This window comes from Hyposmocoma kahamanoa, unplaced genomic scaffold (assembly GCF_003589595.1).
Source record: "Hyposmocoma kahamanoa isolate Upper Pololo Valley unplaced genomic scaffold, ASM358959v1 93902, whole genome shotgun sequence".
Taxonomy (NCBI): domain Eukaryota; kingdom Metazoa; phylum Arthropoda; class Insecta; order Lepidoptera; family Cosmopterigidae; genus Hyposmocoma; species Hyposmocoma kahamanoa.
Genome location: NW_020654873.1, coordinates 1 through 13,752, shown reverse-complemented (window position 1 = coordinate 13,752; position 13,752 = coordinate 1). Strand labels below are relative to the sequence as shown.

Below are 13,752 nucleotides of genomic sequence, written 5' to 3'. Positions count from 1 at the left end.
TCTACTGAATATCGAGCCTTAACACACAGGGTCTATGCAGATAAGGGCCTCAGAAGGTCTGCGAGATTTGTAAGGCTTATTTCACCCATCAATACAAACGGCTTTTGCTGTAGTGTCCTGAAAAATGGAAAAAACATACAAATTACTTTTAGGTCTATATTTCATTTACATATTTGTCCGGCTATTCGAGAGTTTTCCATCTGGTCATGATCGATCTGGTTAAACTAGTTTCGGACTCATGTTAACCGGAGAAAAATTTGTTCAAATGGACATTTTCAGCTTAAGCTAATTCGGATTGTTTGTGCAACACCATTAAAACGATAGCTTTACGTGCCCAAACACCTGCACGCTAAATAACTTAATTTTCCGCTACTGATAACAAAGTCAGCGTAGTTAAGTTCTAGGCCGCAATAAGATAGTATCTGCCAACGATACGAAAACAAAAAGAAAATTGCTCACTCGATCCCGTGCCTACAGCTCCATTACCAGCGAGGAGAGTTGGTACTTGAATTTAGATTCAACAGCTTAGCGGTCGAAACCTTTAATTGTGCAATGCACAATGGTAAATGAGCGTATCTGGAAAACAGAGAGGGTCTTGTACGACTGTGCGTAAACTCGGAGCTGCTCACGCGAGGAACTAACTATCCTTTTGAGACCCGGATGAAGTTCATGCAATTGTCTGTGGAAACCCCGCCCACAGGCTGAACTGGAGTCAGGACCTGAACCCGTAAGGTCCATGTGCTTGCACAGGCACCATATAACAAAGAGGTTGATAGGGGAGGGTCTCTATAAACAAAACTTATGTACAAATATACGGGACCGCCCATTCAACCTAAATATCTCTTCGTATTAATGAGAAAATTTTAGTACATATCGCTACGGTTCTAGAGTCCTGCCTCAAGTGAAAGTTGAATTTTATTACACAACAGTGTTAGAAAGGTTCTACGTGTTATTGTGAATAACATACCGAGCTTTCCGTTACTTAAATCCATCACGTGACAACATTTGGCCGAAATACGATTCGTCGGCTTTTCGCGCCAGATACGCCTTAGCTTTTTTGAACTATCTTCCAGATGAATTATGTTTTTGAGTTTGGCCACTTTTTTAGAAACCTAGTGATATAGTTATATAAACTGATATGCGGAGACTGCACATACCTCCAGTTGCTACGTTTAATTCCATCTATTTTAATTTCATAACCTAAACTAAAATCGTCGATGTAGCTCGGAAGGCGGCCAAGTTGAAGTGGGACTGCAGTTGTGGGTCAAGTTGACTGATAGTGGAAGCCCACAACTCAAAAAGGAGACGTGGTAGATCATGTCGGCGAAAGCGAGATGACTTAGACTCCTTTTTAAAGGACAGGCCAGATGCTGCCCAATACCGAGTACAATGGGAAAAGAGAGGGGAGGCATTTGCTCAGCAGTGAGACAGAACTGGTTTATAAATCAAGAAGACATAAATAACACAGATAATTTTGTAGGCCAATTTACCGCATAATCGGTGAATAAATGTATTATCAAATACTAATTAATAACGAAGATGTATTATTATCTTTATTTAATGTTTAATACTCGTTTTAATTACGTAATATGAAGGAAGCAGCGATTGGGAAACATCCGTAATTTCAAGTCTTGTTCATAAATTTTGAACTGGTGATCTTAATTGCCTCGTTTTTGCTATTTGCTTCCCCTTTTTCAAGCGGAAATTGCGTGGAAGGAAAGGCTCTAAGCCGAATAGGTCTCCAGGCATTCGATAATTGCGATTTTATTTTTTCTTTGTAAAATTACAGTGTAATTAAGAACACATTGCTTGCTGAACTCGATGTTGCGGCGTCCGTAAATTTAAGTGCAGGAAAGAGATTGAATTTTTGTAGATTTTCTTTGATACAAATGACTGATTTTCGACATTATTAAAAAAATAAAATTAAAAAATAACAAATAAAACTGTTTTATTTCTTAATCTCATATAATCTTAATTCAGGATCTCATGTTTCCTTTCAGGCTTAACAGGGCCTGTGTTAGGAGGCACTGCTCTTCTATATTATGTATAGAAAGTTACAATTTGCTCTTAATTTAAATATTACTATTATTAATACAAAAATCGAACACGTAGAAAAATTCCCTCGATCTGGCAGGATTCGAACCAACGTCTTCCAGCAAATCGTACCAGACGCTATGCCAACTAAGCCACAAAACGAAGTAGCGGACCTTACGAGTTTTTCTTTGTGCTTGTTGGTCGTTTTTGGTTTTTAACGAGTTTTTCGAAGTAGCGCCGTATGTGAGGAATCTCAGTTTTCACTCAGGTACGACGATGTTTGACCACCATGATATTTAATTACTTTTGTAAAACGACTCCACTATTTTGTTATAATTTATTAATACAAAGATGGAACACTTAGAAGAGCTAAGAATACATAAATGGGAGGAAATATCACCTTGGGGGGTCCAGGGAACCCACAGAACCCAACTTCAGCAAACCCTGAGTCGTTAGCACTGAATAACATAACCACTTCGCAATCACAGCTCATGCGCCTGAGAAATATTTGATATGTCTTTAACTTTACAAACTAAAAATAGATTGAGCTATATGCTAGTGTATGTAAGATGTGTATAAGTGTATGTATGTGTGAGTGCATGAATGTCTTCTATGTATAATATAATATACTACATCGTACTATATTTCTAGGGTCAGCGGACTAAAGCAAAAAAAGTAAAAAAAGTGCTTCATTTGTTAATATATAATTATATATTTTTTGTGTCGTTTATAGCGTTGGAAGATGTGAAGAGAATGATAAATTCAAAAAAGACGCCTCTAGAATAAAGTTACAAATTTATGGAGTAACAAACGAATTTGGCTTATGTGCTTTAGCCGGTAGATGTATTAATTTAAATGAATGATGTTGGATTTACACTTATGTGCTTTAGTCCGCCATTTATGCTATATCATACTCGTGTCAAGTTACACGTATAATATTAGGTGTATTAGCCAATTTCATTTTATACCTCATGTCTATACCTTTAAAATATTATTATATACTATCATCATCACCACCAACCCTTATAATAAGTACTACTGTTTCATACGGGTCTCCTCTAAGAAGAATGTGTAAACCAATATAGAACAATACGGTTTGCGAAATTCACACGTTTTCTAAGGATTGTGAACCTTCTTCCACGTGCAGGTTTCATTAAGATGTTTGGCTAGAGTTATTCCTACTTTGAGTTCTAACCATCGTGCCGCTTTTGATATACTTCTATATTATGCCACTTACAATTATAGTTAATTGAGTATGTTTTATGCTGACTATAGTAATCAAAAAGTGTGAGATTTTGCTATGAAACGTTTCATTTCAAATAATTGCGTTTTGTGTTTCTCAAAAACATCGCATTACTGAATATCATAGTATTACTAACTTACAGAAAAACTTTAACTTTAATGTCCTTGATGCAAGGGTGAGAAGATTCGATTGCTGGATCTGTCAATTTAGAAAATTAACATCCATATAGATAATTTCCCTGCTCTGATACTCCTAGTGCAAGGAATTCCGCGATTTGACAAATTCTTTCAGCGTTTTCACAGCAACCTGATATTTAATTATCTTCTTTTTCACAGGATGGCGACAGAGGGTACCTAGAAGGACTGGCATCGAGATACGCCGACCTCTTCTCCACACACTACGGTGACGTTCTCGATCATCTAGAAGAGCTAAGGCGACATGAATGGGAGGAAATGTCACCCAGGATGAGGGTCCTAGGGGGTCCAGGGACCCCACAGACCCCACCTTCAGCAAGCCCTGGGTCATTAACACTGAATAACCTGACCACTTCGCAATCGCAGCCCATTTATGTGCCTGGGAAATATTCGGTACGTTATCAATTACTTATTTATTTTTTCTCCGAAAATATAAGTTTGTGACGTCGTAATATAAGTTGTCATTGTGTATCATATTATGTTTCCGAACGCGTAATCTTTGCGGGAAACAATATACGTTCCGTGAATATGAAAAATATTTACCTTTGGGAACGCACGACGGAATATTATGCTTGGTTGTATTATTTACTTCGTAGATATTTACTCGTATCCGTTGAAGGGTGTCCCTGTATCGTTTTCCACTATCAGCAGAATCTATTGATTGATACTTTGCACGATCATGACAAACTTCTCTTGCTTCACCCACTTTCATCAAACGTATCACACAGTTATTGTTATTCTTCTCACTACGCACTATATAACTTTTTTATATATCAATTTTATCCGAAAACGTTCATCGCGCCGTACTCTTCCAATATTGGATCTATACCATCTGCTTCATGTGCCCGAACCACCACAAATACATATCTTTCTTTGTTTTTGTCACTATGTCCTCTTTCAAACCATATCGTTCACGGATCGCAGTATCCCGTAAATAACTTCACTTTATGCCTTGTAGTTGTCACATTAGGTGTATTATACAACACTTTTCATTGTGTTTGACAGTGACAAAACTTTTCATAATGAAAGTACGCAACTAAGTCAGTCGTATAATAATCCAATGAAAGTCGACGAAGTCTAATTGCTCGAGTAAAATGAACACCAAATCGAAACTGGCAACTCAGCTAGTGGAGAATTAGGGATAATTGAATTGTAGCTGGAATTCAGTTGTCATTGCAGAATAGTTTTGCTGATATTGAAATCCAATTATGAATGTGGTTTAGTATGCAAGTTATGATGTCATGATATCCCTTGTTCATGTACGTAACAAAATTTTCATTTCCCTTTTAAAGGTAACAGACGAGGGACTGATATTTAACAGACAGGTATTTAGAACCAACATTTTTTTTTAATTATTTGCAGCTACAATTCGATTCTCTTTTGCTAAATAGTGTTAAAATGTTTAAAACTCTGTTAACATGTTAGTATTGGATATTTAGTTTTGGATACTCAGTGTTTATTTACATTTTTTAATGATATCATGTGACGGGACGAATGAGTCTTGTGCCTGGTGGTGAAAGACACGCCTATCTTTAACAGTTGCACAGCCACAAAGCTTTAATCGCAAAGATATGAGGGGAAATACCACTGCACCCGTCACCCTGAGACATAAGTTTAACAAGCCCCATATGCCTTTAATTTCACCGGCACTTTTACCCTTTTAAAATATGGTGGCAGTACGTCTCTGGACAAATTCTTTCATAAGGCGCGTTGCTGCTACTGAACAAAATTTACATAGGCCATTTTTCCGCCAGCCTTCAAGTTGTTTGACGGACAAAGAAGAGGATGAGATCTACGGCTTCGGCTACGGTGTCTTCGGCAAACAGATGCTTCAGCGGCAACAACAGCAGAAGCAACTGCTGCTAGCTCAGCCCACGCAGCCTCTCATGCATAATCCACCTCATAATTATCAGAGGTAAGTGTTTGAAAATCAATACAATAAGTATTGTTTTACTGTGCCCGATCATACGTCAGATATATAGAAGTCTTCTTCTTCTTCTTCTTATCGATGATATACACTGTAATGTAAGCCATCGTAGTGAAAGGATTATGGAAGAATGTCGCCAAAACTCACTCTTAACTTGAAACACTATAAAATCTTGATATTGATTGGTCGTAGTTTTTTAATTACTGAATTGTCAACAATTTTTTGTTCCCTTAAGATAATTTAAACTTAACCCTGTTGGCATATCGTTGAAAGTTCTATACCATCGATACCTGATAGTACAAGTTACGTCGTTTTGATATTACATTGAAATTTCAATCAATGTACTGCAATCTAGCGGTTCCTTGCTGAACGACGATGAATTGGAGTTATTAATTTAGTTCTCCAAACAAGAGGTGATCATATTGCAGTGGTATAAGCTTTACTTTCGTTTCTTCTTACAATAAAAATATTTCGATAGAAAATTGAGAATGAGAATGAGAATTAAAATAAGACTTTGAGGTGAAACGAAATACCACCACGGCTATCATTTTTGCACTCCAAAACAGGACAATAAGGCATTTTTTTGGATTTTACAGAATTTGCACGAAATAATGGCACAACCATACCATACAAAGCGAAAATGTAGCTCAGATAGGTCTTCCGAGACCTTCTACTGTATTTAATGTTATCCGCTCACGCGATTCGCTCCTCCTACCGCAAAATGGCGGCTATTTGGTTTCGCAAATTAGAAAAGCATTCAGTTTAAATACAAGTTTTTATAAATAAAAATTATTATTCTGCATTGCTAAATAAATGCCCTCCGTATTACCAACAAAAACATCTCAAATAAAATGCAATAATACACCGCAAATCCTGCACTTAAAAAGCACTAATGAAATTTTTGGTGTACTTGGATAAATATGATAATATTCCGATTGAGTGGTTCTAACGTTTACCATGAAATTACTTCTTAAAGTATGGTTTATAAACATTTATATTCAGGATAACCTTAAAAAAAACTACTTACGGTATATTTTCAATAAATAAACACCGAAATCACCAGCCCAAACAATAACACACACGATTGTCGTGACGTATTTTTGAAGTTGTTTATTTTTTTTAAATGACAGACCCAGGCATTAAAAACTTTATGGTTTGCTAGAGTAGTTACCGAAATAGCAATTAATATTAGTTCTTTTACCTGTTATAACTTCAATATCCGATAAATCATCACCGGCACCTCTAGGTGTGGTATGCGTCTACGGCTGCATGTATCGCGTGAGCGGATAAGGCATTTTTCTAGGATTTTACAGAATTTGGACGAAATAATGACACAACCATACCATACAAAGCGAAAATGGAGCTCAGATAGGTCTTTCGAGACTTGTAGTTGGTATGCGTCGGAAGATAACTAACCACTTCTACTGTATTTAATGTTATGTGGGCGTAAGGTACTCGCAGTTTGCATTTACACAATAATCCAATACATGCAAGGAATGGTACGTCGTGTGACTCCTTTCGTGCACTCCATATAGAAGTTATATTGTTCATTAACTAACATGCGCTAAAAATTATAATCAACAGACTAAACGAGTATAAATTGGGCGCAACAGTAAGCACTTAAATTAAAATTTAAAAGCTCCCGATACAAAACAGTGTACTTCAAAAAGTCAATAAAGCAAAGAACTCGTCGAGAAAAATTTAGTGAGCCCAAAAACGATAATTCGATTGTAAACAATTAAGAAGGTGGGTAATCTGCAGACTATCCTAGTTGCAGCAACCTTGCATCGGATTTCCAGCGCCCAGTAACACGAGGAGAAAGATTTCGCGCGGCCGCCGCGCGGCGACCGCCCAGTTACCACGCCTTCGTGTACATTAATGGCGAATCTGCATTCTATTTACTAGGCTACAACATTTAAATTCCTCTGAATAATACAACAGCGCGCGTAGACCAAATTCGAGCCAGTCTCGCCGCCCAGAACACTCATTTAAGTTAAAGCTAAATAAATACCGCACCCCGCGCGGGGTGAGCGCGACAAAATTCGTGTGGAATAAATGCGCCCTAACACTCTTATCAAAACGTTCCTTTACTAACTTTCATAACTCAAGACAATATTTAACATTTAAATATTGTCAAAAAATTTTGTTACTTTGTGTTTTATTTTTTACTTTATATCGTTACTGCTTAATCGATAATTTGATTAGATATTTTACAGCTTTATTGTTACATGTGTGTAAATAACCAATAATTTAGGTAGCTAAACTTACGTACGAGAACGTTACTTAGTCTAACTGAATTAATTGCGTTGTGCTCTTGAATTTATTCTAAAATACATTGTTTTACAATTTTTTTTCCGGACTTGTAAAAATAAACAAAAAATATATTGATAACTAGGCATAAACTAAAAAATAAAATTATACTAGCAAGTCGATGAACGGTTTTTCGTTGATTTCATAATTTTGGCTCAACTTTCGCCATCCTTCTTGTGAATATCAATCGGAATCTCATTATAGATGCTTAAATATAATTATCACAAACGTATCTAAGTTCATGAAGCCACAGGAATTTGAACCGTCATTCCCTCAATTAAGAGTCGCAAATAACAAAACGCAGTAATAAGTGGCAAATTCCTGTCAACATAATATCACTACACCGCTGCTATTACTGGAAGTGCACGGAACTCCCACAAGGACATTATACCACTGCAGTCAAATTCAAGTGGGGAGATTCGAGGCAATTCAAATGTAAACGGGCATAGGTATCATAAATTATTTTCGGTTTAACAGGTGTACTTGTTAGATAAGCTTTTACGCTGCATGTTTAAAGGGTAATCTAAATTGAAATCTGACATTCGATTGGCGACAGAAGCAGCCGAGAGCGGAATAGTTTGCTTCAGCGGTACTCAGAGATCTGGATAGCGAATCCTATTAACTTAAATTCTCTAGGATAGGCTTATCTGTGGCCACGCTTTTATTTTCGTGGTGGTTGTTAACGGGGATAGGGATTATTGTAATTGGGAGCTAGGATGGGGAGTAAAAGTACACACCACTGTTTTTTTTTTTACACACGCAAAGTAAGTAACTAAAGCTTTTGTGTTATTAACATGTGATACAACGACGATACCACGAATAACAAACTCGAGACAACATAGAAAAGTTTTTCGACGTTGACCTGACATGAGAACTGGTGAGCAAGCCACTCGACCACGGAGGTCATCAGAAAATAATTCTATAATTCAATTCAAACATTTGTAACAAATGCTAAGAGAAATACGTAAGATTAGCTTACTCGGTCTGTAGTTCAACTTGGTTAAGACCGGTAGCCCCGGTGGCAAACTGACGTTGGTTCGAATACAGTCAGAGCGACGAAATTTTTCTAATGTAGTATTTTCACAAAAAATATATCGCACTATTAACACAATAATGTATTAATTCAAAAAGTATATTTTCTGAGAATCGATGAAAAACTAATTACTCACTTCCCGTGAAAGATCATTAAAATTGATGTATAGGTTATACTTTATTATAGAAATTTAAACAATTTCCTACTTGCAAATACATTTAAGAATAAAAGAAGGAAATACATTTAACTATAATTTCATATTTTCACTTTAATAAGGGCTTTTTCTGCCAGAACTAGCTCACATAAAGCATATCTCATTTTGAGATAAGTAGATATATTTTGGTTGATTTTTACAATATTCTCACGAAGGTTTTATCGACGTGTAGAGAATCAAATTTTACGTTCAGTAATGATAGAATCTTAAAATTCACATATTTTGAGTTACAACACTATTGTATTGGCAGTGCGATATGTGTACCTATTGAATATAGCGGTTTTCTTGTAAAATTTCGAAGTAAGTTTGTTTCTCCTATAGTTAAATTTTTAGAAAAGGCGTTTTCACACGTATACTAATTAGTGTATATTATCCTGAATTTTACTATATATTGTGATTGGTTCGTTATGCGGAATCGATCAAAGTCATTTAGAATAGAATAGAATAGAATAGAATACATTTATTACATAACACCACAACACAATAATAAACAGTAAAAAATAAAAAGTAAAAAAAAAATAAAAATAAAACAGAACTAAATTAAAACTAAAACAAACTAAATTAAAACAAACAGAAAATGAATAACAAAAAAGAAAACTAAATAAAATTAATTAAAAATAAAATCTTAGCAATTAATAATTATGCGACCACAAAGCTGGTCAACACTATTGTTGTACTAAGTAGATGTGAGGTTGTGAGGTTGTGAGGTTGTATTGACTCTTAAGGCTAGAATGAAAAGGCATTTTTACAACTAACATCAGCAGCCTTATCGTCGTTTAACATTAAGTGAGATTGTGATCAGGCGTTCCTCGCTTTTACACAAAAAAATCTATTAATTACGATGTTATAATGATGATTTCTCCGCACTGAGCGTGGAGTTAATTTAGCTTACTGTAGAGCATATAAGCTGTGGTTATCATACTTTAGGCACTTGCGGTCTTTTATGAATTTTAATTTCTTGTCGTTTGTTTTGTTCTCATTGGAGTTAATCCATATAGGTATTATGTTTAAGTAAATCAATAACCGGTAGGTACATACTATAATGTTAGTATCTGAAGTACAGGGTGGCCAATTCTGAGGTATATAACTTTGAATCGAAATAATTAAAAAATAATTGATAATTACTAAACATTTTGTATTAATTTATTCTACAAATTTAGTCACCTCGTGGTGTATAATAAATGCGATCCTTTTTCTTTACATTTTTCATTCCATCAAATAAAGTTATCAATTTTTCCTCCAAAACAAAATGGCGGCGGAAAAAAGCGTTTATTCCCAGTAGTTCCATGTACTCGGTTCCACGTGGAACAATTGTAACCTTAAAATGTCAAATTTATCTCATTAGTATAACTGCCTTTGTGGCCGAACGGTTGCCTTGCCGGACTGCCACACAGAGGTTCCAGGTTCGATTCCCGGGCCGGAAGAAATATTTGTATGGGTACATTTATTTCTCTCGTGAGTTTGGGTGTAATATATGGTTGTCTATGTGTGTCCATGGTACCCGCGACACAGGGTTTCCCTATTGCGGAGATATGTTGAGTGTGTGCGTTATTATTATTATTATGAACTATTTTTACACCTGGAATTTCTTCCAAGTCAGATCTTTAGAAGTTCATTAACCCCATTTCCAAGATGAACAAATGTTGCAAATAAATTTTTTTCCTACTATTTCTCTGTATGGAACTTTTAGGTTACAATTGCTCCACGTGGAACTGAATACATGGAACTGCTGGGAATAAACGGGAAAACGTTTATTCCCTGTAGTAAGTTGGCCAACCTGTGCAAAATAATATTGTTTTATATTTAACAATACCAAAGGTATACCTAACGTAATAATGCCAGATAATAATTACCCGGTTTCAAGCTAATTCCCTACATTATTAGCACCAGAGTTACGTTATTAAGTCGCGCATTTGCACTGTCCAGATCACCCAAACTAAAACCAATTTAGATAAGTTCGTTTCATTGGTCCTACCGGGCAACCAACCCGGAACATTCTCATATAATACCTAGAATGGTAACTGTTAACGGGCTACTGATATCTAACTGTATACGTATATTATTATTAAACGCATTGATAACATTAATGTGAATATTTATGACTTTTTGAAATAATTTTATAATTCGAAACCATTGAGTATATAACCAGAAATAGAGACGAAATGTCGTTTAATTTGTTTGAAAACAATTCTGCCATATCATTACTGTGACAACTGCGCTCCGATTGGCTAGCCCGAGTTCGAAACAATTGACGGGTCGTCAATGGGTGTCGTCTACTGTTTCACTTAAAATCGACCAGTAAGCTTGAGCTACGCTATAATGGACGAAAATTGCAAAATTACATATTTAGTAGTTAATTACCGATGAAATGTGATTCCGTTTGTTTTGTAATTAGGTTTTGCTGTTTTTCCCACACCACCGAATAGAACAGCACGACATTGTTAGAGATATTATCTTTATTACAATAAATACAGAATATTTTTTGGAATACACGGAGACGTACACACAGGTCAGTAGTTGGCCTGTCTATATTTCAGTGCACACGGGAGTTCATATTTATAAGCGCTGTATCGCTAATGTGTTACCAGGAATACATGGCCCTTATTTCGTCTCTATTATATTCTGGTTATATAGGTACTCGATGTACGAAATATAAATTTACATGATATTAAACAATAAAAAATTGTATATTTTATATGCGAGATACGATGCTGGCCTTTCTCGCAAAGGTTCCGAGTTCGATTCCCTACATTCATTTCTCTCGTAAGTTTGGGTGTAATTTGTGGTTGTCTATGTTTATTTATAATATCAAGTAACTGGACAAAGAAGTAGTGCGCTTGATGGTCAGCTAAGACTAGGTAACTTGCATATAAATGTTAGATTTTTATTAATGAATAGTGTAACAGGGGTTATTGTGATTTCGAGAAAAGCAGTTGAATTGTAATAACGGCATGTGGAGGATGTTTGATGTCTGGGTCCTAAACTAGAGAACTTTATGTTGTACTATGAGTTCAGGAGTAACGAAATTCACTTCACAAATACGGAGCACTCAGACCGAAACCAATTCAGAAGTTTATTTTCCAAATTAATCGTACCGGGAATCGAAGACGGGACCTCATCCACTTTGGAAGTTTGCAGACTACCCAAATCTTCAACTACTTAGAGTAGAGCTTTAGTGGTTGGGCTAATTAAAATGGTTTCGATGAGTTGTTAGCTTACAGATGATGATTTGACTGACATTTTGGAGTAAACTGTTCTGTATCGGGAGTTTTGAAGATTTTAATTTAAGCTTTAGACATTAAGTAAGAAATAATGTTACCTGGTGGTGTAATTTTAGTTACGGGTAGTCTAAACCGGCCAACCATGAGAATCCAAGCGATGCCTTCCTCTTATTTGTGGACTATATAAGAATGAACAAATTAGTTGATTTTTTTGATATTAAAATGAACTTGGTCTTGACTACCTAGCTCTGAAGCAAAGATAAGATCTACGATGGAACGAGCTCACCCAGAAGATGCCTATTCAGTCGCACCATAAAGATACTCGGGTTGTATGCTCTCGGAAACACCTTCGCAGAAGGGGTATTCCATTTAGTACACCAGAAGGGAATGTCAACCAAGTAAAGATGATATCCCGCTGTATGTCTGGATGTCCGATGGTAAAAGAAGGTGGACGGGATGAGGTGATGGAGCTCATGGGCATACTTACTGAAATATATTCTGTAGAAAAACGACAGACAGGCAACGTGGGCAAAAGTGGGCGAAATATGAAATATGAAGTTTAGATTTGAGCTTATCGTCGTCAATAAGTATCTTGGCTCTGCGTTCAATCGAATCAAGAACCTCAAGTTGGTAAAAGTATGATTGATTGGAACAAATAAGCGTAGGTAAGCTGGAAGCACAATACCTTTTGAAACCAACTGCGTGACCGTTCTGCCGGTGCGTTGAGCGATCTCGCTTCTTGCCTCGCCCAGTCAGCGATTCTTGATGTTAGAATTTCACCAAAATGTACGTTCACAATAGTTTTCAGTTTAGTATGTTTTCGCTATGTTTTTTCACAAGAAATTTCAACTGGGCGGAAGCGAGAGTTTCGTTTTCGTCCGCTAGGTGTCACCAGTTGGGTGACGTCGTGTCGCTCTTGCGTGCGAGCAAAGTATGTGCGAGAAAGGAATGGAATGAGGAAGCAATAATTGATCCAATTAAATGATTCAGATATGAAAGCGTCCAAATTTCGGCGCAACCATTCCCTGTTTATAATATATCCTAATATGTATTGTACTGGCTTTGTATTTGCAGCTTGATTTATGAATATTTCTACAACAGTAATTTAGAAATTTCTTCGCAAGCTCTGTCGTTTACTTCTACCTAACATCCCGGACTGAAGTGTCATTGAATTTGAAACTTAAGAATATAATGAATGAATAGGACACTGGGATAAAACATAAGTGTCAAGGATCTTCAATGAAATTCTCATGTCTCGTTAAGCTCGTATTATAAAGCTCTACTTGCTGCGTTATTTTTAATTTAAATGACAGTAGTTTACATCTTCTTAGAAATATATTCTTAACTCAAAGTTTATTTGTTTGTTTTTGCGTAAGTTGTGGGGTTTATTACCTGGAATTAGATAGCACTTAATACAGAACTGGGGTCATTATTTAATATAGCAGGACAGACAAATTGTGCATCTGGTGGTAAGCAACACGCATATCCATAACAGGTGCAGTGTCATTCAGAACTTTAAGCGCAAAGGTCATTGACTTACAATTATATGGACGTCGGGTCCGCGCTAAAAAGTGTC

The 13,752-nt window shown here is 36.2% G+C and overlaps 1 protein-coding gene across 1 annotated transcript; it reads left to right on the top strand.

Moving 5' to 3' along the window:
• Positions 1-3,612: 3,612 nt before the first annotated feature.
• LOC113237735 lies at positions 3,613-5,623 on the top strand (the record flags this gene model as incomplete). Its single annotated transcript, XM_026474315.1, has 3 exons — positions 3,613-3,864; positions 4,764-4,796; positions 5,226-5,623. Coding segments are annotated over 3 exons (450 nt in total), but the record flags the coding sequence as incomplete, so codon positions are not given.
• Positions 5,624-13,752: the final 8,129 nt, after the last annotated feature.